Source organism: Entelurus aequoreus, linkage group LG05 (assembly GCF_033978785.1).
Source record: "Entelurus aequoreus isolate RoL-2023_Sb linkage group LG05, RoL_Eaeq_v1.1, whole genome shotgun sequence".
Classification (NCBI taxonomy): Eukaryota; Metazoa; Chordata; class Actinopteri; order Syngnathiformes; family Syngnathidae; genus Entelurus; species Entelurus aequoreus.
Genome location: NC_084735.1, coordinates 67,165,120 through 67,192,358, shown reverse-complemented (window position 1 = coordinate 67,192,358; position 27,239 = coordinate 67,165,120). Strand labels below are relative to the sequence as shown.

The window sequence follows — 27,239 nt, the reverse complement described above, 5'->3', positions numbered from 1 at the left end:
TAATGATCTCAGCGTCGGTGGTGGACAAAATGGGACACATTTTAGTGATATTACGCAGAAGAAAAAAGGATGTTTTAGTAACACTCTTAATGTGTGAATCAAAAGAGAGTTTGGTCGAAGATAATACCCAGATTCTTTACCAAGTCGCCTTGTTTAATTGTTTGGTTGTCAAATGTTAAGGTGGTATTATTAAATAGATGTTGGTGTCTAGCTGGACCTATAATCAGCATTTCCGTTTTCTTAGCGTTGAGTTGCAAAAAGTTAGCGGACATCCATTGTTTAATTTCATTAAGACACGCCTCCAGCTGACTACAATCCGGCGTGTTGGTCAGCTTTAGGGGCATGTAGAGTTGAGTGTCATCAGCATAACAGTGAAAGCTAACACCGTATTTGCGTATGATGTCACCTAGCGGCAGCATGTAGATACTACAGAGTGCGGGGCCGAGAATCGAACCCTGTGAAACGCCGCACGTTACCTTAACATACTCCGAGGTCACATTGTTATGGGAGATGCACTGCATCCTGTCAGTAGGATAGGAGTTAAAACAAGATAAATGATTAATTACAGGAACCTCTAAAAAACTTTTTACTTGAATGCACATCATTTGTGTGGGACCCCTTTCAAAACGACGAGCTGCATCCCAATGGGCTAGGTAGAAATAGGCTCCAGCACCCCCCATGACCCCAAAAAGGACAAGTGGTAGAAAATGGATGGATGGACGGATTAATTGAAATTATCTGGTCAAAACTTGGTAACCGTTTCATCTAAAGTCCTATTTTGCCACCAATCACAACATTCAGTCTCCTTTCTCATCTTAGCACTGACGTAGGCATTGACCTGATCACTGTCCTTATAACAACCCATGCCGCCTTTCAGGTAACCGTTAAGGTAAAGGAGCATGTAAATAAATTATAAATGGGTTATACTTGTATAGCGCTTTTCTACCTTCAAGGTACTCAAAGCGCTTTGACACTGTTTCCACATTCACCCATTCACACACACTGATGGCGGGAGCTGCCATGCAAGGCGCTAACCAGCAGCCATCAGGAGCAAGGGTGAAGTGTCTTGCCCAAGGACACAACGGACGTGACTAGGATGGTAGAAGGTGGGGATTGAACCCCAGTAACCAGCAACCTTCCGATTGCTGGCACGGCCACTCTACCAACTTCGCCACGCCGCACTGTAAAAATAAATTGTATTATTAACCTGTGTATATGATTATTGTGATATGTTTTTGCGATTAATCACATGAGTTAACTTGTTATTCTTGACAGCCCCAGTAAAAACATGTCATTTCATTTTCTCATTAACGATAGACGCAAATTCAGCGTTGATATATACAAGTTGCCATTTTGTGTATATCTAAACACATTCACAATCTGTCACGGTAAGGCAAAAAAGTAATTTGCAAAAAAAACCAATATAGTTCTTCATGAAGAAATCTATTTGCTAATCAGGTTTTTTTTAAGAGGTTTAGTATGAATTTCAGTGGCTTATTTAACCTAAACTTTACAGTGCATGCCATTTTTAGCTATGATCAAAGGTTGCAGAAAAAAAACATGTGCAGTCCTTTCCTTGCCACGTCGCACTTTGAAGTGTGTGATTTCACTACATTGCAAATGTATATTTGATGGTTCTTTTTTAGTTTAGTCTTTATTTGAAGGGACAATGCACAGATACATTAAGATCAAAGACAGATATGTTCTTCACCAGATTATAGCTAAATAGCTAATTTCCAACTGCAGTCCTTGGTTACCTAAATTAAAGAGATACAAAAACATGCAATACAATTATAACAATACAATTCTACTATAGCATGTAATAGTGGCCTTGTGGTTAGAGTGTCCGCCCTGAGATCGGTAGGTCGTGAGTTCAAACCGCGGCCGAGTCATACCAAAGACTATAAAAATGGGACCCATTACCTCCCTGCTTGGCACTCAGCATCAAAGGTTGGAATTGGGGGTTAAATCACCAAAATGATTCCCGGGCGTGGCCACCGCTGCTTCTCACTGCTCCCCTCACCTCCCAGGGGGTGAACAAGGGGATGGGTCAAATGCAGAGGTTAATTTGTGTGTGACTATCAGTGGTACTTTAACTTTTAACTTTAATCAAATTAAGAAAAGTCATAAAATGCCCTTTCATTGACACATACTTATACATTACAACCACACCTCATTTACATCGTTTTAAGCATATTCTATGTATTTTTGGCCTAAACTAAGCATTTCCAAATATAAACATTGTTTAATGAATTGAGCACATTAGTACTGGAGTAGTATTGGCCATAAGATGTGACTGAACCAATCAGAGTGCACTGTTCAGCATGGTGGCCACTGATTGGCTCAGCCTCAGGGAGCATCCAGTCCCACCCTTACAATTGTAAAGGTAATTATGTGGGTGTTATATCATGTGTAGAGGGCTTTCATAATGTTAAAACCCATATTTAGAAGGTTTTTCATGCTCCAGCTAGGAAAGTACTCAATTTTTAATTAACACTAATTTGCAGAAATTCCGGGGGGTTTACTGTTTTTAACGTTTTTCAATTTTATATTAACCCTGTCAATACTTTTACTATCAATATCGTGACTTTTTTAACTTATTTTTTAACTTGCGTGCGAATTTGAACTCCATTTCAAAAACATTCCCGCAATCAATTTTAATTGGAGCCATGCCTTATGCAGGGTGATGAGTCACATCAGTGTTTGGAGCGCATGCAATGACTTACAGCAACGCATAGACCGGCTACACGCCGCATCAACGTTCTGTCTGACAACAGATAAGCAGTCTAATCACAGTACATGGCAAGCTGCTCAATAGGGGAGTGATGTGATCAGGGTCTGGCTGATTAACTGTGCCAGCTGCTCCAAAGAACACTCTCTCAGATAGCAGTAATCACAGGCTTATTGGCGCTTGTAGCACAGACGACCAGGGCCGTGAATGAATATGAGGTATCTGTATGAAGACGGTAATCAGAAAGAAAAGGGCTATTCCAACGAATAGGTGCCATTCGCTTGTTGTGACACTCTCAAGATAAACTTTCATCTTTCTTTAACTTTAAATGTAATAATAAACATATTTAACAACTCAAACTGGGCATCACGGTGGGACAGAGGTTAGTGCGTGTGCCTCACAATAGGAAGGCCCTGTGTTCGATCCTGATCTCTATAAGCTGCTACTTTTTTTCCAACGCTTTGAACCCTGCGCCGAATAAAACGGTGCAGGTAATTTATGGATTTTTCTTTGCAATGGCCATAATGTTTTGTGTTCAACAAATAGTTTTCATATTACACCAACATAGACACTGAAAAGGTGTGTTATAGTTTGAGCTACGGCATCATCCTTTGGACGAGTTCACTCACTGCAGGTGCTGCTGGTTGAAAATGTATTTCCTGTTTTGTGCCTTAAAACGGAAGTATAACCGTCCATAGCGTTTCTGCTCCGAAAGGATTTTTCATTCATCACTCCAAGCAACGTTTTTAAGTTTTACAATATAACTAAAACCATTCATATGTACAAACCGCCCCATGTGTGATGTCTGTAGGAGAGTTTTCATGCATATTTGTATGTGCTATCGTAATTTAATCACGCTACTGTCATTAGCATTAGCGAATGTGCTAACACGTTTACAAGTGTCTGTGTTAGTATTATTAATTTACAATGACATTCTCTACGTATTGTTTTGGTTCCGTAAATTACCCAAAAAGTGTCCGTGGGGTTATTGAGTCTGTTTAGCTGATTGGAGAGCGAGCTTCCACAGCTAATGGGTCCATGACGATGATTTCTGTTTTGTTTGAGCAGCCGTTTTACTGCCGTGTTACAGGCACCGTTTGGAAACAATTAAGATGTGTAAATAAACATTTAAAAAATATTTTGTACCGGTATATATATATAAATATATATATGTGCGGCTTATAGTGCGGTGCCGCTAATATATGTTTAGTTTTTTTTCTTCTGAAATTTGGTGGGTGCGGCTTAGATACCGGTGTGCTCTATTGCCCGGAAAATACAGTATCCTTTAAAAACTAGTGGAATATTCCATATTTTTCAGAGGCGGTAATGTGTTAGGTGACAAGACAGAGTAAAAACCCAGGGAAATGCTGAAGTGTGACTTTTAACTACAGTAAATGGTTTGTATTTTTTCAAAAACATGTAATAGAACTGAATGTATAGTGTCAAATATACAGAAAAAGAAACAAGTATACTTGTTTTGGCCTCCCTATGGGCTGCATCTGAATGATGCAATGTCTGTGGAATATTGAACATTCCACATTTTTTAGAGGGGTGATTGCCTAGGATTGTGTGAAACCACAAAGACACAACTCAAAGGGGAGCTGCACATTTTTTGGAATGTTGCCCATAACTCACAATCCATACGTGAGACAAGAACAAATGCCTTTCTCTTTTTTTCTGTATTCAAAAAAGTAAAAACTGCGAGCAAGAGGCGGCTAAAAATTTAGCTAACGGGAGTCATCTATTCTGCCTAAAAGCCATGTAAAAACTTCCAAAAACCGCCAACAAATCCCCATTTACATGCCGTGACCTGCATATTAACCAAGCTATAGTGACATTGTTATTGTGAGTGAGTGAGTGTGTGTGTGAGTGAATTATATTTATATAGCGCCTTTCTCTAGTGACTCAAAGCGCTTTACATAGTGAAACCCAATATCTAAGTTACATTTAAACCAGTGTGGGTGGCACTGGGAGCAGGTGGGTAAAGTGTCTTGCCCAAGGACACAACGGCAGTGACTAGGATGGCGGAAGCGGGAATCGAACCTGGAACCTTCAAGTTGCTGGCACGGCCACTCTACCAACCGAGCTATGCCGTACGAGCTAACACAAAGGAACTCCTTTTACTAACACGGCACCTTGCTGACAGACAGGTAAGCTAGCTACTGAGCTGCTGCTGAATGGCCTCTAAATTTGAACAAGGTAATGCTAGATTATAAATCATGCCTCGCACCTGTATAGTAGAAGGTTTTAGCCATAAGCCAAGAAGTTGAACAACTTTGAAATTCAACTTGGATCCAAAGATATTGCTAGGAAGATGCGTCAAGATACTCGTTTGCTTCCAGCATTTTATTTAGCTGAGTGAAGATTATAATGAATTCCTCATCAAGTCGTGTGCTGAAAGATATAAACATCACATCAGTCGTTATCCTAGTGAGAGCAGACATTTCAAATGTGTTATTATGTTTGTAGTTTGTATTTCTTGTTTAGCACTTAGCAATATTGCTACGCGATTCTTAGTGTTTCACTAGAATCTTCTTATCTCTCAGTGTCTAAAATGTGTAGCTCAACCTCCATATATTCAGGCTCAAAAAGTTCAGTCAAGTTCTGGACCATTATTTGTCTCAAAGTAGTCGTGGTCGGCTCTCATGAAGTCTGCCATGGTTTGAAGTAGTTGTTTTCGTTGATGGAAATCGCTAACGTTGCTATGCGCTTTGTGAAATCAATGCGCCAAGGAAATAAGTTATGGTAATGCTTAAAATGGCCAAAATATGTAACTAATACATGTTATCATGATTGTGCCTGTTACTACATTACATATATACTTACAGGATGTGTATAAAAAGTTGTTGGAGGTTTCTGGAGATTTTTTCGAGGACTTTATAGGGGACGGCGTGGTGCGGTTGGGAGAGTGGCCGTGCCAGCAACCTGAGGGTTCCTGGTTCAATCTCCACCTTCTACCAACCTAGTCACGTCCGTTGTGTCCTTGAGCAAGACACTTCACCCTTGCTTCTGATGGGTCGTGGTTAGCGCCTTGCATGGCAGCTCCCGCCATCAGTGTGTGAATGAATGGGTGAATGTGGAAATAGTGTCAAAGCACTTTGAGTACCTTGAAGGTAGAAAAGTGCTATACAAGTATAATCCATTTATAGGCGGAATAGATCGTATCCCTATTACCAGCATTGCTTTTTACTATTTTGAATGCACAGTAAAGAGAAAGATGGCCATTGCAAAGAAAAATCCATAAATTACCTGCACCGTTTTATAAACCGCAGGCTTCAAAGCGTTGGAAAAAAGTAGCCGCTTATGTCCGGAAGATACGGTATATATTTTTGTTCAATCACTGTAATGTGCTTAGTGTCAACATGCTACAGTACTTGCATGAATGCCATGTGGCTGTATTTCATTAATATCAGTCATGTTTCTTAAATTAGTCATCTTGGGTTTACAGTAGGGGCATTGCACAAAAATGAAATGAAGTTGCTGAGATGGCAGTACACAGTTTTAGTTAAATATGTGTATTATTACTTTTAAAATTGAAAGAAGTCGGAAGTTTGTGCCTGTTACTACATTACATATACAGGACTGCCTCAGAAAATTTAAATATTGTGATAAAGTCCTTTATTTTCTGTAATGCAATTAAAAAAACAAAAATGTCTTACATTCTGGATTCATTACACATCAACTGAAATATTGCAAGCCTTTTATTATTTTTAATATTGCTGATTATGGCATACAGCATAAGAAAACTCAAAAATCGTATCTCAAAAAATTTGAATATTTCCTCAGACCAAGTAAAAAAAAAAGATTTATAACAGCAAAACAAAATCAAACATTTGAAAATGTCAATTAATGCACTCAGTACTTGGTTGGGAATCCTTTTGCACGGATTACTGCATCAATGCGGCGTGGCATGGAGGCATTCAACCTGTGGCATTGCTGCGGTGTTATGGATGCCCAGGATGCTTCAATAGCGGCCTTTAGCTCATTTGCATTATTGGGTCTGGTGTCTTTCAGCTTCTTCTTCACAATACCCCACACATTCTCTATGGGGTTCAGGTCAGGGGAGTTGGCAGGCCAATTGAGGACAGTAATGCCATGGTCAGTACACCAGTTACTGGTGGTTTTGGCACTGTGGGCAGGTGCCAGATCATGCTGGAAAATGAAATCATCATCTCCATAGAGCTTTTCAACAGATGGAAGCATTCAGTTGAAGTGTAATGAATCCAGAATGTATGACATGTTCATGTTTTTAGTTGCATTACAGAAAATAAAGGACTTTATCACAATATTCTAATTTTCTGAGACAGTCCTGTATACTTACAGCATGTATATAAAAAGTTGTTGGAGGTTTTTTTGAGATTTTTTCGAGGACTTTATAGGCAGAATAGATCGTATCCCTATTACTTGCATTGTTTTTTACTATTTAGAATGCACAGTAAAGAGAAATATGTGTTTTCTTGTCGAATATAAGCATTGTGGATGATGGGCAAAGTTAAAAAAAAAGTGCAGTTCCCCTTAAAGCAGTGGTGTCAAAGTCGAGGCCCGCTGGCCAGATCCGGCCCACGAATGAATGAGCTATGGGCCCCGGAATGATATTTGATTAGTATTATAACTGGCCCTCAGGCCACAGCCACCTGCTGCTGTTTTGTACGCACCAATACTCCATCTGTGTTGGCGCTAGGAATTTTCAAAATTGGGTCCCAGGGACCCCATCAAGTCCTAAAAATGGGGTCCCATAGTAAATGTTTTGGGTTTTTTTGTAACCGTTTTGAAGACAAATGTATGCATTATCCTGTTATATCTCACATTCTATATTGTGTTTTGGAAAAAGGTTGTCATAAACGTTACTTAATTCATTAAAAAAAATAATACAAAAGAAAATTTGGTAACACTTTAATTTTGGGGAACATAATCACCAATAATTAGTTGCTTATTAACATGCAAATTAGTAACATATTGGCTCTCATCTAGTCATTATTAAGTACTTATTAATGCCTTCTTCTGCATGGCCTTATTATACAACCAGTAAGCCATTAACTAAGAGTCTTCCCTTAATAACCTCAGAATTATTGCTTATCAGTAACCCTAACCCTAACCCTTATATGTTTCCCTAGTGTCCAAATAACTCTAAATTAAGTCTTTGTTACTTAGAATATGTTCCCCATACTAAAGTGTTACCGAAAAAAACGTTTTATGCATATATAAATATATTCAGTTATAAACATTCAATCACTTTCTTCATTCCTTCATGGATCTAAACTTTACCGCTGCCGGTATTTTTTTCTATATTTTTATTGTAATATTTTCAGAATGTGTTTGTTACTATTTTTGGCCAAAGTAAGACAAAGAAAACAATCTGAAGTTGTCTTTGTTTTTTAGTTTTAATGCCATGATTTTAATAGTCCGGCCCGCGTGTGCACAGATTTTCCTCCATGCGGCCCCTGAGCTAAAATGTCTTTGACACCCCTACCTTAGAGTATAAATTAAAATTCTTGTTTTTTAATAAAACATACTTAAAACTTGGTTGGGATAGGGAGTAACTTATCATTTCAATCATGTCAGTATTTTACTCTACATTGAAAAAAATATCATTCCTCTCAGGTGTGCATTGTGCAGAAGAAAGACACGAAGAAGATGTATGCCATGAAGTACATGAACAAGCTGAAATGTGTGGAGCGCAACGAAGTGAGGAACGTCTTAAAAGAGCTTCAGATCATGCAGAACCTGGAGCACCCTTTCCTGGTCAACATCTGGTAAATGTCCATTTTCCTATTGGCTACCCTGTGTTGGTGCTTGGTGTCTTCCATCTCAATCACTACATTAGGTTTTATATTCGGGGAATTGGAAGAAGGAAGTCTTTTGTGGTCATTTTTGAAGCACTCGAATTGATTTCCACTGCCCTCTCATTGTCACGACGACAATGTGAATGGTTTAGCGGTGCATAATTGCAGTGACTGTCAATTCATTGAGTGGAGGGGACACCGGAAAGAGAGAATCGTCCATTAAAAGGCGAGGACTGAGTCATGTGCTAAAAGGAGGAACACCCACAATCCTTCATTCACGTCCCTTTGGAGTTGCTACGAGGAAAATATGGTTTGCTTGCCGATGTCAAGCTTCACATTTGTTTTGCATCCCTTTTTGCTTGACTGCATATTGGGAATTTGAAGGAAAATGCCCTCCCCATCGAAGCCTTATTCAAATCATGAAGATGAGTCATCGGCTTCTTTGAAGCGACAAATATTGAGCACGAGGACTTGCAACTTGGATGCTTGTTACGCGTGTTTGAAAGGCGTCATTAATTCTTGATAAGCACACCTACTTTGCAGAGAAGGGAAGAACTGACATGACAGAGTAAAAATGAATAACCACCCAAATCCCTTGCTGTCTGTTTGTATCATATGACCAGCACTTACTTTTTATTGATTGCTGTTTTGGGTTGGATTCCCAGGACAAAAAAATAACCCTTAAAATATCTGCTGGCCTTCGTATTTTTAACGACATTGCACTAGACTGGCAGAAGCCATAAACAAGTAGGGACGAAGGCGCAGCGAAAACAGACGATGGGATAGAAAAGGACAGCCGAAGCGCATAAAAGAGACGTGTGGATTGCATCAGACAAACAATGCCAGCGCTTTCTGGCATGCTGCGTCGGACATTTAAAAACGGGCTGCAAGTGAATTCTTTTGGCAGTAAAAAGTCCCCCCAAGGGAGGGGGGTGCTTTCCTCCGGAGATGTGCTTGGGTCAGCGCCTTGCCCGCTCGCCCACTCTCTCTGTTGTGTTGAGCTGGCACATGTTTGTCCTGAGTTGAGAACTCAAGGTTAAAGACAGAGATTACCTGCAGCCAAATTAACTGGACGGAACCAAACAGCTAAATGGAATTAATCTCCTTTTTAAGGTTTGCCGGAAATAGACACACTGCCTCTCAAGGCAAAATGTACAGTCTTAAGGTTAAATCAAAGCAGGTAATGGTTTAAAGGTTGTATTCACTTGATGTCACATTCGGCTCATTAAATATGTAAGACTCAAAGTGGTGGGCCAGCAAGCGTCTGTTGTCTAAGGCCCTTTCTACACCAGAGTAAATCCCACTTAACCTTATCCTTGTCCACACACAACAATGCCACCTTATAAGATCCTCTCACCCCCTCCGTCTGCCGGCACAACACGACCTAATACGCATGCGCGAAAAATGTGCACGTCATAGTTACCTCCAGTGTTGCTTTGTGTGTTCTTAAATTTTACTTATCTGAACATTATCCAGTGTTGTGGTATTTCAATTAACTGGAATCCAGTGTGCTGTGGGGCCCTAATGTAGTGAATCACACCTGAGCCATCATAAATTAATCAAATCTTTAATGGACATGTGAAAGTAAACAATGTGATAAAAAACATTTTACATCAATCAATCTAGGGATCTAGATATCTGGTCAGGACACTCCTCACTCGTTTGCCTTCACCTTCATTGTCCATTCGTTTCTGGTGACTTTATATATTTGGACCTAGACGTTGAGTCCGCGACATACATGGCGGACAATAACTGATACAGTCTGCTTTGCCAGTCCAAATGCATTTGCTGTTTTCCGTAGTCTTCTCTCGACGGCCAGATAATACAAAGCACACGCTACCTTTTTTATCACATCCAAGGGAGGAAGAGACAAAGTTTTTCGGTAAATAGAATCACAAAGTTCTCTTGCCGTCTGAGATGTGTTGTATCCGAAATAGCTGCAATCGCGCGTTTCCTTCACGTAAGGTATTCATGTGTGATTTCCACAAGCGTCTGTGTGATTTCCACAAGCGTCTGTACATTTAGAAGAAGTAGAAACACGGGCATGTCTAAATAACTCGCCTCCATCTTTCCAGTGGTTAGCTCCGGTTGTTAGGAAGCTGGCTGTGGCGCGTTCTTTCTAACGTCACTTCCTGTGTGGGTGTGGTCTTTCTGACTTCACTTCCTCTCCGAACTCAGTTTGTAAACGATCAATGAGTCCATACAAAGCTAAGAGCCGGAGAGTCAAGAAATACACGGCGCACTTACCCGTGTAAAAAAATGTCAGAGGAGGGGACCTTAAACGCTGGTTTAGTGTGGCTGAAACGAGGCTTAGGCTAAATAATTATTCGTTTAAGGGGTTATCCGGCTTAGTGTAGACATAGCCTTAGATAGTTTAGATCTAGTCTTAGACTTAGACTGATCAGATCTTGTCTAGCAGCTGGTGCCAAAACTCTAAATATTTATACTCCAAAAACCAGGAGGGTGTGCCTGGGCAAGGATGGTTTCGCCCCATCGTAATGAGGAAAAACAACTGTTTTAATGCAAACGAGCAATTCTAACGGTCGTTGAAGTGTAATTTCCCCTCGTTAGCATTGATGGTATAATGTGGCAGAATGATTGCGACGACTACCTGTCCGAAATAGTAGGAACCCCCTGCGTAAGCATTCCATACAGTTGTATACAAATGTATGTGCTTTGTTATTTGATTGAATCAGTTAACATGAAACTCGCCGCGCTCCTTTGATGAGCCCAAGCGGCGAGTGTTGCGGACGGAACCGCTAAGACACTGGGAAAGAAAGAAAGAAAGAAAGAAAGAAAGAAAGAAAGAAAGTGTAGTGGAATTTCTGACCTTTGAACTATATTTTGTGTCTGTCAAGAATGTCTGCTCGTTTCATTCTTTTCTATTCTAAATCATTGAAGGACCAGATGTAGGTAAAAGATGAATATGGAGTCGGTCTGACCATTCTACAAAATGTTTTGATTGTCTATTATGACTAAGGGACTCAAGGATGTTGCGGAACAAACAGGTCGAAAACAACAGGACCTTGAGGCATGGGGAAACAGATAAAATGGCCAAGTGACAAGGGCTATGTGTGATTGCTTGACTCTTGAGTCCTCCGGAGGACGTTTGTCTGTCTGCATGGGCAACTCAATCCAACGTTGTACTTTTTGACTATGGGTAGATAAACCTTTTGTACTAAACTCACTTTTGTTGCTGTTTAAGCTTTGGACAATCCACAGACAGACAGAGAGAGAGAGAGAGAGAGAGAGAGAGAGAGAGAGAGAGAGAGAGAGAGAGAGAGAGAGAGAGAGAGAGAGAGAGAGAGAGAGAGAGAGAGAGAGGAGAGAGAGAGAGAGAGAGAGAGAGAGAGAGAGACTGGATTTCCCAGAAAGTGAAAGAAGGGGCTTGGCCACTGTAACGTGGTCAATTGTACGGAATATTTACTGTACTGTGCAATCTACTAATAAAAGTTTCAATCAATCAATCAAGTGATATAAAAACAACAACTCTTAACAAGCAGGGCAAATGGGCTGGTGCTTTTAATTATCCACCCATCCATCCAGTTTCTACTGCTTGTCCCTCACGGGTTCACGGGGTGTGCTGGAGCCTGTTAATTTTTCTTTTTTTAATACTAAATACTGGTATTATGTATGTACAATGTATGTATCATATATACGTCAAAATGCTAAATATCATTGCCAATAATCGGCCCAGCTGATAATCAGTCGTTCTCTAAAAGTAATGTCTACTGCCAAATGTTCATAAGAGCCAAGGCTGGTTTTCTTTTGAGTTGTCAGCATAGATAAATGCACAACTGAATATATTACTTCTTTGTTGTTATTATTGTGTTTAACATTGTCTAGGTTGAGTCCACCTACTGTGGTACCTCACCTTAAGACTAGAAATGCAGCAAATAACTGGTTTAACTATTAACCGCGATCCAGAAGGTCCCGGTTATTTAATCGCAAAGACTCCACTAAAGCGCGTCTTTCACTCCTCCTCACTCACTATAAACGGACGACAAAGCTACACCAACGATGCACACGCTTGCACCTATCAAAAGTAGGTTACTAGTTACTTGTATGCTACATTAGCTTAAAATGTCAGCAGCGCAAAGCAGTGAACTTCCCCCAAAAAAGCTGTGTGGGAACATTTCTCGTACTTAAAAATGACCAGGCAGTCATTGAAAATGACGGCTCACCCCTTTCCAAAACCTGCCAAAAGAAAGTTGAGGCTTAAGGGTCTACTAAGCACATGTGTAAAACTCAAGGCCTTGGGCCAGATCTGGCCCACCACATAAATTAATGTGGCCTGCCATGTCATTTAATGTGGTCTACCACGTTATTCAATATGGTCATCCACATAATTTAAAGGGAAACTGCACATTTTTGGGGAAATTTTGCCTATCGTTCACAATCATTATGAGAGACAAGACGATGGATGTGATTTTTAATGCAGTCTAACTTGTAAATAGGCGTAAATAAAAGTCTGCTTACAATGGAGCCTATGGGAGGTCCTCTATTTCGCTAATAAAGCCCTCTAAATAAACAACCATATACATTTTGTGACTTGAATATTAACCGAATATTAGTGATATTGTTATTACAAGTGCTAACGCACACAAACTATTTAAAGTGGCGCTGTGGTTATAGCTAACTAGTGTGTGTGGCTATGTTGACATCCTCGGCTGGTGAGCTGCTTTGTCGCCTCGGAGCTCATGGAAGTTTATTCTAGATCATAAATAATGGCTCTCACCTTGATAGTAGAAAGATGCTGACATAATCCGAAAAATCGGTCAACTTTGGCATCCAATTTAAACCTGAAAATGTCAGGAAAGACACAAAAAGTTGCTTGGTCTGCGCTTGGTTCCACCCCCCCTTGTTTTTTTCCCGAGGATTATTAGTCATTCTTCATCTAAATGGGAATATATGAACATCCTATCAGTCGGTATCCTAATGACAGCAGACTTTGTACAATAAGTTACATTTATTGTGTTTGTTGTCTTGTAAATATGTCTTGATGCGTTTGTTTGTTTTTTAATCGATGGGCCGCGTATCCTTAAAAAGATCAAATTACTTAAATATTTAAATGTTATTATAAATGTTGCTGTTACTACATTATATATACTTAGAGCGTGTACATAAAACGTTGATGGTGGTGTTTGGATGTTTATAGAGCGCTTTATAGACAGAATAGAGCAACTCCACAGGCGCATTTGTAAGCGGACTTTACTTTAGTTAGAATGCATTAAAAAGAAAAAGACATGTGTTCATGTCTTATATAAGGATTGTGAATGATAGGCAAATTTTAAAAAAAAAAGTGCAGTTCCCTTTTAAAGTGGTCATCCATATCATTTATTATCAGTGTTGGGACTAACGCGTTACTAAGTAACGCGTTACTGTAACGCTGTTAGTTTCGGCGGTAACTAGTAATCTAACGCGTTATTTTTTTATATACAGTAACTCAGTTACCGTTACTGCATGATGCGTTACTGCGTTATTTTACGTTATTTTTATGTAGTATCGGCTAGAAACTGAAGATCTGAGTGTGTTTTACTGGAGCGCTACGGTGGAAAAGAAGAGGCGTGCTTTTCCCCCACCCACAGAAAGCACGTTCCTCCAGAGCCGTACTTCGGGTCTAACAACCTTCACTTTACCCGGAAGAGGGTCTTTACAGCTGAGGGTGAATGACGAGCCGGGCGGTTTGTTGCAACTTTGTGACTTTATTGCACGCAGCCATCCACCAAGCTAGAGCACCTACACGCACTCACTGTCGCCGCTCCCTCACCTCTCTCGCCCACTCACTCACTGACGTCACTCACCTCTCATGCTGTCATATCTTAAAGGGCCACACACACACACACACATACGCTGCTCTCATAACAACTAACAAGACATGATGGCGAAGCCAGAAGTCGAGTTTTTTAACATGGAGACATTCTCAATACTTTTCTTTTGTCGAGCACAAAGAAAATAACATTTTAGTTAAAAGTAAGTTGTGTCTTGGATCAAAGATCCTATCTACTTAGAGTTAAAGTTAAAGTGCCATTATGTTGCAGCTATTTAAAATAGTTTTGTCAATTTTTTCTGGCCTGAAATAAATTGGCCCTTTGAAACATATCTTTGTGTTTGTGTGTTGTATGTAGACCACATTGCTTTCTGAGTTCAGTGATGCAAATGCATGTCAAGTTGATCAACAGATGGTATTATTCTCCAGTGCAATAACAGTACTGAAATGAAGGCTAAAAGGGCATTAATGGGAGCCTTAAAAAAAGGGGGAAAAAAGAAGTAACTAAATAGTTACTTTTCACAGTAACACATTACTTTTTGGTGTAAGTAACTGAGTTAGTAACTGAGTTACTTTTGAAATAAAGTAACTAGTAATTGTAGCTAGTTACTGGTTTTCAGTAACTAACCCAACACTGTTTATTATGGTCCACCACGTCATTTAATGTGGTCAAGCACATCATTTAACATGGCTTGCCACATCGTTCAATGTGGCCCTCTGAGGGCAGCAATAATCGCAATGTGGCCTTCAATAAAAACATGTTTTATACTCCTGGTTTAACACGTCAAATATGGTGCAGCTTAATTCTGGGAGTCCCACGCAGCTTTACACGCCAAAGTAAAGGTACAACGTAATAACCGAGTTAAATTATGTTAGAGGCAAGTTACTTAATGAAGAATTGAGTTGGAAGGGAGTTAAATATGAACGTGTTACTTACAATCAGTAGCTAAGCGTTGAGTCCTTTCAGTGTAAACAAACAGCAAAAAGGTACTTTTGCCATTCAGTGACCATTTAAAGTTAGAGATTGCTTCTTCCTGCCTGTGTTGAATAAACAATAGGCATTGTAAGTTAATATAGCAAGTGTAAAACACTAACACAACACCAGGATGTTTACACAGCACAGGCTACTTTAATTCGATTGCTAGAGAGATTATTTTGGTTTAATTGTATTATTTTGTACTGTTATGTTATTTGATTACTGGTATTTCTATCAGTAATAAATACCACATCAAAATCTCTAAGAAAAGTGATTCTACACATTTTTGTCTTGAAATGAATCAATCGTACAATTATAATATATAATGGTTGCATCCCAACTTCAGAGTGTTTTGAGTGACTGTTGGCTGATTTTTATGCTTTAAGTTGCAAGCAATATTTGAGATACAAGCCAAAATTGCGGTGGTTGTGTCAAAATGATGTCATGTATGTATATATTTTTTTTAAAAGGCCCAAAAAAATCTAATATGTGTTATTAGTGTCAACATATCTTTTTTTTTGTTACATTATATATCACTTTGCTCTATTTTTCATTTGTTGCTGCTTATTGTATTACTACAATGTAATGCAGGCTGCACATTGTACACTCCTGCTTTATTGGCAAATATTCTAACCTCCCAGATTGTTGGAATTTAGTTTGGCAGATATTTAAACAGTCCTTTAAATTGGAGATTAAAATACTTCCAACTTGAGGTTGTTTATTGATAGTCTCCAGAATTAAGTTACTGTAAAACTAAGCACACAAAGGAAAATACATTAATTTACAACTGCCATGCACGTACATGTAGGGATCACGTTAAATCATCAATATAGTTGTGATAAACTGAAAAAAAGGAATACAACCTTACAGGATAAAGGTTGACTCTTGTGCCGCTAGCTTAAGGCTAACATGGCAGGCAACGGAAATTAGCATCACAAAAGTTTTAAGCTTGTACAAACTTTTAAAAAATTAGCTTTTAATTAAACAAAATTGACATTAAACTGAAAACGTATTTTTGACTTACAGGCATATAGAAGAGCTGCATGATTATGACCAAACTAATAACCACTATTATTTTTTATCAATATTTAAATTAAAATGATCAATCACGATTATTCATTATGTCAGGCCTGCCACAAGTACATGAAAGTATGTGGAACACCGGGGTATGTTTTCTTTGTATAACCTCTGCAAAGTAAAAAATAAAAAAATAAAAACTTCAGTCACTTATAGCGGACGTGCTATTGTAAAGTCATTGCCCAATGGTTGTACACAGAAATGTAAAAGCTTAAATTGCTTCAGGCTAGCTGTTAAGTTTACTTATGTATCAGCACGTCTTTTATCATTGTTTCCTTTTACGGACCGAGACTCTTTTTTTTATCCACATACGTCCACCGTATGTACCATTTCAGAAAAGCAATGACATTCTGTCCCAAAACAGATCCAGAAACAAACCTTCTTTTTGTTGTTTTTTACATTTTGCAGTACATTACTTCTAGCAGGGGTGGCTATTAGGTCGATCGCGGAGGCTGTGTCAGTCGATCACCAGCCAGGCATGAAAAAAATTGTCACAATGCAATTTAAATGCGGTACAGAGGAATCCAAGGATGTAGACGGAAGGTGAGTAAAACAGTTCTTTACTTAAAAAATTGAGCGCGCTCCACCCAAACAAGGCCACCGGCCTTGATAATATCCCTCCAGATTCCTCAGGGACTCTGCCACCACCATTGCCCCAATCATCAGGCACATAATAAATCTCTCAATTACACAAGGCCAAGTACAAAAACATTTCAAAATAGCAAGAGTAACTCCCCTCTTTAAAAAAGGAAGCAAATTAGAACCTGGCATCTACCGACCTGTTTCTATTCTCAGTTCCATTTCGAAAGTAATGGAAAAAATAGTTTATGAACAGGTCGATAGTTACCTTGCCACTAATAAACTCATGTAAAAATTTCCAATCCGGCTTCAGAACTAACCACTCCACTGACACATGCCTTCTCTATCTGACCGACCACATCAAACATGAGGTGGACGCGGGCAAATACTGCGGCATGGTCATGCTGGACCTTCAGAAGGCCTTTGACACCGTTAACCACGTTATACTGTTGGATAAGCTCAGAGCAATCGGATTTGATAAAACCTCATCGAGCTGGATGCAATCTTACTTTGTGGGAAGGAAACAGGTGGTAGAGGTGAACGGCACCGTGTCCCCCAACCCCCCTCTCAGTAAGCTGTGGAGTCCCCCAAGGCAATATATTAGGGCCTTTACTGTTCCTAATATACATAAACGACATGTCATCAGCATGCGACTGTGAATTGTTTTTGTTTGCGGATGACTCTGCCCTGCTGGTATCCGGCAAAGACAAGTCACAGATGGAGAAAATCCTCAGTGCTGAACTCTGTAGAATTTGCACCTGGCTCGCTTACAACAAGCTATCCATACACTTGGGTAAAACGGAATCCATCCTATTTGGGTCCCACATCAACCTTAAGAAAGTCAATGACTTCACTATAAAAGTGGGTGACATTGTTATCACCAGGAAAGATGAGATCACCTACCTAGGTTCCATTTTAGAGGCTAATCTTTCCTGTGATAAAATGGCAACCAAGGTAATCAAAAGGGTCAACCAACGATCGAGATTTCTCTATAGAATCTCCTCTCTGGTCAACAAAAGCACCATGAAGATTCTAGCGGTAACTCTCATTCAACTCTTTTTAGATTACGCATGCACCTCCTGGTACCCTAGCACCTCCAAAACCCTCAAATCTAGACTCCAAACATCCCAGAACAAGCTAGTCAGATTACTTCTAGACCTCCACCCCAGATCCCACCTCACTCCTACCCACTTCTCCAAAGTGGGCTGGCTCAGGGTGGAGGACAGACTAAAACAACTTGCACTGAGCCTTCGTCTATAAAATCCGCTACACCTCCCTGATACCAAAGTACATGTCAAACTACTTCCTTAACGTAACCACAACACCAGGGGGAGTTTCACTAACCACGTTAAACCCAGATTCCGATCTAACAAAGGTCTTAACTCATTCTCTTTCTATGCCACATCAATATGGAATGCACTCCCAACAGGTGTAAAAGAAAGGGCATCTATATCCTCCTTCAAAACCGCACTAAAAGAACACCTCCAGGCAACTTCAACCCTAAACTAACACCCTCCCTTCCACATCATACCTCTTCGGATTGTAAATAATCAAATGTAAATAATCAAATGTAGACACTTTTTCTTATACTTTTTCTTATACTTTCTGATCTCTCTCTCTATGTCAACTACTTGCTGTACATATCCTACCAAGTCAGTCCTACACTGTTCCAATGTCCATTTCTCTGATGATGCAATTGTTGATGACTGAAGTGTTGATACCAACCAAACCTACACCCCCCCCCCCCCCTCCATATCCCACGGATTGTAAATAATTCAATGTATATACTCTGATGATTATCTTGTGTGATGACTGTATTATGATGATAGTATATATCTGTATCATGAATCAATTTAAGTGGACCCCGACTTAAACAAGTTGAAAAACGTATTCGGGTGTTACCATTTAGTGGTCAATTGCACGGAATATGTACTTCACTGTGCAATCTACTAATAAAAGTTTCAATCAATCAATCAATACAAAAATCCAAACAGGAGATAACAAAAAGCGACGGTGCGAAAAAGAGAAAACAAAATGAGCACCGTGGAAAAAAGGACAAAAGCTAATATGCAAAAAGAACTAGTCGGGTTGGAGTTGCAAGACGTGCAACCTACCAGACAGCACCAAGCTGGATGGCACTGGGAATAGCCAAGAATGTTAGCATCAAAAACTCTGGAAGCATAGCAGTATTCGGACATGGAGAGTAGAGGAGTGGAATTGCCAAGTGCCATCCAGCTGTCGAGGTGCCGCTTAAGTAGTGTCGGGAAGATTGGACACAACTGTGCACGTCTCACAACTCCGCCCACAGGGAAACACAGGAACTCTAGGAGGAAGACAAAAAGTAAGAGCCAGGTCTGCTGCACCAACAAAGGAAAACTGAACATACAAACCACAAGGAGGCAGCAGGCAGTGACAAAAATAGACCTAAAAACTAGTGATCATCAATTTTCACAATGACGTCACTTGATTGACGTTCACGCGACCCGAGGATCTTGTAAGATGACGCTCATTATTAAGAAACAACAACCGGCAGGAAGGTGAGAAACACTTGCGGAGTACTTGCTGTCAAAAGCCTAAAGACCGACCGTACAGTTTCTGTCTTCACAATAAAAGCGCTGCTCCAAACCTGCCTGTGCTAACAAAATAAGAGTCTCTGAAAGCTAACGCACACAAGCTAGCAAGCTACGGAGTTTGCCGTCAAGGTATTTCTTGTAAAGTGTTTAAAAACAAGTATGGAAGCTGGACAAATAAGATGCTAAAAAACAACCACTTTCATGTGGTATTGGACAGAAAGGAGGTATTTTTGTATCCTCTATTAAAACATTTTGGAAGTTATCACTACTGTGAATCCTGTCTGATTCCAATTAATGCAAGTCATCAGAATCAGGTAATACACCAACTTATATTATTGTCTTCATGAAAGAAAGGAATCTATAAGTGTTAAACATTATTGTATTGTCATTAAACACCTTTAAAGTGCCAGTAGAGTGGAAAAACAAGTTCATTTTATATGCTTAATTGTGTTTCATTGTATCCATCAAACCATATCCAATCTTATTTACAATCCACAAATTATGTGAAAACACCGTATAAACATCACAAAATGCCACAAAGTCAGTCAGCCATAAATCAGACATGTATGATAATAACTTCAATATAGAGGCAACTTGTTTGTCCATTTTACTGGTACTTTTAACATGTGAACAATAAACGTCTCTCTCATGAATAAATACATATCAATTATAAATATATATTTATATAAATATAATATATATTCATATATGTATGTACTCCCCTGAAGAGCAGGGAAACCTGCGATACAGGCTTGTAGGGATGAAATTTTCCTGACCTAACGTATACATGTATATACACATACATATATATGTATATATTTATTTATTATTTTTTATATATGAGGAGATCACCTCGACTCGGTCATTTGAAAAGTAGCTCGCCTGCTGAAAAAGTGTGGGCACCCCTGGCTTATAGGTACTGTCTCAGTTGTACTCATTAAACCGCCTATGTTGATACAATCTAACCAACCTTACCTGCAGGTTATTCTTGTAGGCCTTCATAAAGCAACATGGTCTCTTTGGTACACTTCTGCACATTTTTTCTGTACGTGAGCACAGGCGAGAGGCGACATAGACTGATGGTAGCCATCGGTCAACAGGAGGTGTTAGGTGATGGGGACAGGACAGGCTGACAGTCCTCTACCAACACATCAGGCTGAGTAGGCAGACAGCTGTGTCCCTTCAGCAAGGGGCTCTTGTGTTGTTTGGAAGGTGTGTTTGTGTGTGTGTGTGTGTGTGTGTGTGTGTGTGTGTGTGTGTGTGTGTGTGTGTGTGTGTGTGTGTGTGCGTGTGCGTGTGTGTGTTGACGAGTCAGTCAGTACATGACAAGAGAAAAGTGCTGCGTTATTTATCCCTTATTCTGACATCTGCCTTTGTTTTGAATAACACCATGACCGCAAGAGCTTGGAGGGATCTCATTCGTACAAAAAGTCAAAGGTGCAGTACAGCACGTACAAGCTGTGCAGAGTTATCCTTTTTGTAGCATGCAAATGTACGAAAAGGCCAACTTCTCCTGACCACTGCAATATTGATAAGCCATCTCTATTACAACACTTTAGTGTTTTTTAAGAATCTGCTGAAAAGATGTCTCACGCAGGTTTTTTATTAAAGAACTCGCGGGCGACCAGTTGAGTACGGTAGTTCAAATGATAAAAAAGAGAGGACCTAAAATGGAACCTTGAGGGACACTACTAGTATAAGTAAAGAAGTTGAACAAGTGAGTATTGACTGCATCTGAAGTAAACAAGCTACAGCAACACAAACATTTGTAACTGCCAAAAAGGAGAGGACTTAAAGGGGTGCCTTGAGGAACGCCTCGGTTGTGTAGATGTGTTCTGTGTTTGAGTAAAATGTCAATGCAAATCTGTCAATATGTTTACAGTGGCCCACGTTACAACAAGAGCACCCCAGTGTTTTTAGGAATTAGCTGCAAAAATGTTTGTCTCCCGAGTTTTGAACTGAACTTGTCATTCCAGGGCCAGATTTGGACCCAATAGCCTTGAATAGCCTTGCTCTAGGAGATTAGCAAAAAGTTACGCAGTTGTAAAAAAAAAATTAAAATGTTTTTTCTCCATAAGAAATAATAATGGTTGTAATGGTTTAGATCAGGGGTCCCCAAACTACGGCCCACGGGCCTGATCTGGCCCGCCACCGACCAAAATCCGGCCCGCGGGAAGTCCCAGGTTTGAATATAATATTTTAAAATCTGTCCTTTCTAATCCATTTTCTACTGCTTGTTACTCTCGGTGTCTTCTAGCCGCTCAGGCAAATCATATTGTCTAAAAATAATTTTTTCCATTGATAACGTGACATCAAGCGTGCACTCTTTCATTCAATTAGTGCGCGAGGAATATATGTGTATATATATATATATATATATATATATATATATATATATATATATATATATATATATATATATATATATATATATATATATACTGTATGTATAAATATATATACTGTATATATATATATATATATATATATATATATATATATATATATATATATATATATATATATATATATATATATATATATATATATATATACATACAGTACAGGCCAAAAGTTTGGACACACCCTCTCATTTTAATGTGTTTCTCTTTATTTTCAAGACTATTTACCTTGTAGATTGTCACTGAAGGCATCAAAACTATGACACCTGTGAAGTGAAAACCATTTCAGGTGACTACCTCTTGAAGCTCATCGAGAGAATGCCAATAGTGTGCAAAGCAGTAATCAGAGCAAAGGGTGGCTATTTTGAAGAAACTAGATTGTAAAACATGTTTTCAGTTATTTCACCTTTTTTTGTTAAGTACATAACTCCACATGTGTTCATTCATAGCTTTGATGCCTTCAGTGAACATCTACAATGTAAATAGTCATGAAAATAAAGAAAACAAATTGAAATAGAAGGTGTGTCCAAACTTTTGGCCTGTACTGTATATATATATATATATATATATATATATATATATATATATATATATATATATATATATATATATATATATATATATATATATATATATATATATATATATATATATATATATATATATATATATATATATATATATATATATATATATATATATATACGTTTGGGGACCCCTGGTTTAGATGTTTTTTGAACATGCTTATCAACAAAGTTACATTGGCGCGCGTCACATGTTTACACTTAAACAATTCAACATGTCCGAAAAGTAGTGGGCAGACGCAACGGCAATGTAATAGTTCATTCATCATGTAAGTGCAAGAAAAGGTGCTACTAGTAAAACTTTTTTTTGTTGTTCTACCTGGGGATACGCTGAGTGGCAACACTAAAAATTGGTGTGAGCCTTCTGCTTGAGTGCAGCTGGAATAGGCTCTGGCCCCAACGCCACCCTGAGAGGGATAAGCGGTAAAAAAAACATACAGGGAGCAGGAAAGAGCGGAAACATCAGACCACTTGATGATGTAAACGTAGGCACACACAGTAGTGATCACGTTGCTTTAGCACTGATAATAACAATATCACTAAAACTTGGTTAATATTTAAGTCACTAAATGTAAATGGTTGTTGGCGGTTTTTGAATGGTTATTTATTGGATTTTATGGGCGGAATAGTGGAGCTTCCATTGGCGCCGCTGTAAGCAAACTTTCATTTACGTTTATTTAATATTCAGAATGCTTAAAAAAAATCAATCCATCATCATCCATCCATCCATTTTCCACCGCTTGTCCCTTTCGGGGTCGCGGGGGGTGCTGGAGCCTATCTCAGCTGCATTCGGGCGGTAGGCGGGGTACACCCTGGACAAGTCGCCACCTCATCACAGGGCCAACACAGATAGACAGACAACATTCACACTCACATTCACACACTAGGGCCAATTTAGTGTTGCCAATCAACCTATCCCCAGGTGCATGTCTTTGGAGGTGGGAAGAAGCCGGAGTACCCGGAGGGAACCCACGCAGTCACGGGGAGGACATGCAAACTCCACACAGAAAGATCCCGAGCCCGGGATTGAACTCAGGACCTTGGTATTGTGAGGCACATGCACTAACCCCTGTGACACTGTGCTGCCCCAATCCGTCATCATGTCTTTCATAATGATTGTGAAATTCCCAAAAAAGTGCAGTTACCCTTTCAAGATGATTTTAAAAAACGCTTGGAAAATGGGGCTAATGGGAGTCAGCCTTCAAAGCCCTCTAAAACAATTTCGTAATCTACATCAATGTTTTATATACACGCTGCAAGTATATGGAAATGACAGACATTCATAACAATATGTAACATGTTCAATATTTATTGTATTTTGATCATTTTAATCAATGCGGGGACTGATTTATTTTAACCATGAGACTCTGCATAAGAGCCCTAAACAGGTGATTATTACTACCCACCTGTGCCTTACACGCAGAACCTTGAAAGACAGTACCATAACGGTGTGCACTTTTACACAGCGACACGGAATTGCACATTTAAATATTTAGATGCTCGACGATGTCAGCGTTCCGTACAAAACACCTGTCAACACCAGCAATTGCTTTCAACACAACAGTGCCATTTCATACAGTGCCTCTGTTTTTTCCTTTGCTACTACCTTTAAATGCAACTAAGGCATGGGAGGTGAGAGAGTGAGGACGGTCAGATAATCCTCTTTCTTTTGTTTTTTTGTGCAGGTTTCGTAAAATTGTAGTTTGAGTTGTGTGATTGAATTCCCTCTGAAAGAAATAGGCAGTAATAGAATGATACTCTATTGCTTTATACAGCAGTATTATTCAATTTGAAAGGGAGAAAAGGAGTCCTCGGTAAGGACATTAGCCTGCCAGCCACTGCGGGTTCTGGAGACTTCCATTACTGAAGTGGCCTGCGGTGGCTCTCTAAAAGCTCCATGCAGCATGCGCTCCCTCAGGATTGGCTGCCTGGAGGCCACGAAGCGGTCACATTCAAACACATGTGAGTGCTGGAAAGACACAGAAGAACTGGGACAGCGTCAGGAAAACAAAACTGGCTTAGTACCAGACTGACATCCACAAGTGCTTATCCGCCGTTCTGACTGATGCCCCGTGCGCACAAAAGGCAACAAGCGACAGCTGCTAATGGATGTTTTAGGAACATGTTCTTTTTGTAGTTCTTTTGTCTGTCACAGTACTTTTAGCCTAGATGCAGCTGGGCAACTAAGTAGTGCCTTTGTGCAAAATGATGACAAATGCCTGGCAGTTTTTATTCATCACCATCAATTCCAATAAAGGACAGAGGAACAGAAAACACAAGGAGGTTGTTTTTTCTACTTGATGGAGCAGTTTTACACCAGAGGATAAACCCTTGCTTTAATGGACTGTGTGCCTTTCCTTTACACCAACCCGATATTGTACTCTGGTTCTGTGTCATAATTGCCTGTGTCTGTCTGTGTCTTCAATCTTTTGTTTTGTACCACGCTTTTAACAACTGCTATCATATTTCTGAAAGCGGCGTTATGTTACCGGCTGATTTTTTACAACCCAAAAATATAAAAACACCACACCGGCTAGTAGGGATGGATGGTATGGTCTAAAATCTATGTCACTATATATATTTCAGCCTGGGCCTCTCTATATCAGGATATATTATTTGGTATGTAAATTTCAAAACAGTTACAGAGGCTCCTAATTTGGCTGCTGACATATAACTTATTGCATCATTTCCAGTTGTATTTTATTTTTTTTAAAACTATTATTAATCTACTTGTTAATTTACTTTTAATACTTACATAATTTCTGTTGTCACATGGTTCTATCTACACTTATGTTAGAATGTAATAAGCACTTATTATTGTGTTATTTGGCTATTTCATATTAGTTTTGGGTCAATCCAGACATTTGCTCCTTTAACTACTTGGTACACCAAGTAGTTAAAGGTTCTACCAAGTAGAACCAAGTACTGTAATTTCCAGACCATAGGGTGCACCGGATTATAGGGCGCATTAAAGAAGTCATATTATTTATTTTTTCCTAAATTGAAAACACTTCCTTGTGGTCTACATAACATGTAATGGGGGTTCTTTAGATTATAGATTATGTTTTAAGATCATCTTCAAGCCGCTTTCTGACAGTCGCTTCAGGATGCGCCGTTTTGTGGGCGGTCTTATTTACGTGGCTCACCTTCAGCAGCGTCTTCTCCCCGTCATCTTTGTTGTTGCGGAAATGTGTCCCGTGAAAAAACGTCCAACCGGAACACTCTAATAACTAAAGTTCCTTGGGTGAATAATGTAAACTCACAATACCGGTATGTTTTAGCACTTTCATGGCGAGTTTACTGACAGATGTAAGTAAGAACTTTACACTACTTTATATTAGAAATGGCAACAGCGGAGGGTGAATGCCCCATAACAAGACGATAGAGAAAAAGAAGAAGCTTATCGACTACGGTGTCGGCATGGACTACAAAGGCGGACATGCGCAATTTTTCAGGATTTTTGCAGATCCCAAATACAGATCAGCAGGTACCAGAAGGTAAGAAAAGTTGCTTTTGCATAATATTGCGAAACAAAATGCCAGATAATGTCTTACCTTATACACAAGTCTGAAGTCACGTGACACGGGTATTGCAAAACTGCATAAAAAAGGCTACGTTGGGATAACACAACATAATTAACATCTCAATACGGCCCGCTGGATATTTTCAAACTATACAAATGATTCCAATGGGTAAAATCCGCACTTTTGACATTTGACATACAGTTTCGACGTCATGATATACAGCTAAACAGACTGTGATACAGAATGTGACCAGCAGATGGTGCTGTATAATGATGTTCAGGTAAATGTAACAAAGAAGCCAGGTTTGGATGCATTCTTGGAGGAATACTACAATAACAGTGTCGCTACAGCTTGGTTATTATACGGGCACGGTATGTTAATGAAGGTTTTTGAATGCATTTTTAAATTGATTTTGAGGTAGAATTGATTGCTCCCATTAGCTGCATTGCTAGCCACCTAGAACGAGACGATTTTTACATGTTAGAATTAAAAAAACTAAAAAAAAACTTTTGTCTTCTTGTCTCTCATAAGGATTGTGAACGATAGGCGACATTCCAAAAAAAGTGCAGTTCCCCTTTAAAAACTGCTGTCATTAAGCCCCTTCTAAAGAAGAGTAGTCTTGATCCTACAGTACTAAACAATATCGGCCTTTATCAAACCCGTCATTCTCGGGCAAAGTCCTAGCAAAAGTTGTCGACCAACAGCTTAGTGTATTTTTCCTGTATAACATTATGTTTGATACTTTTCAATCAGACTTTGGGCCCCACCACAGCTCTGATAAAAGTGACTAATGATATCCGACACAGGCAAAGTCTCAGTCTTGGTTCTGCTGGACCTGAGCACTGCTTTTGACACAGTTGACCATTCTATTTTATTACAGATGTTGGAAAACTGGGTGGGAATATCTGGTTCTGCTCTTAACTGGTTCAAGTCCTATCTCGATTACGCGACGTACTTTGTTAGAATTGGTAGCTGTGTCATGCCACAAGGACCCCTATTGTTCAACTTGTACATGTTGCCAATAGGCCAGCTCATATGCAGCTTCAATGTGTCCTACCACAACTATGCAGATGCCAATCAGATCTATGCGTCACTGGCGGCAAGTGAACGTTGGCCTGTGGATTAATTTTGTCGCAGCATCAAACGGATTAGTGTGCATATGCAAAATAATCTCCTTTAGCTGAACTCAGACAAAACTTAAATCATTGTCTGAGGCCCACAGAAGCAAAGAGAAACTATT

At 39.4% G+C, this 27,239-nt stretch overlaps 1 protein-coding gene across 3 annotated transcripts in view; it reads left to right on the top strand.

Annotated features, from left to right (window-relative positions):
- Window positions 1–27,239, top strand: part of stk32a (serine/threonine kinase 32A) — a 130,543-nt gene that overhangs the window by 29,734 nt on the left and 73,570 nt on the right. For all 3 annotated transcript variants that reach the window (XM_062048708.1, XM_062048709.1, XM_062048710.1), the window contains one exon: window positions 8,333–8,484. In XM_062048708.1, coding sequence (XP_061904692.1) covers window positions 8,333–8,484 — 152 coding nt within the window. The remainder of the gene's footprint in view (window positions 1–8,332; window positions 8,485–27,239) is intronic.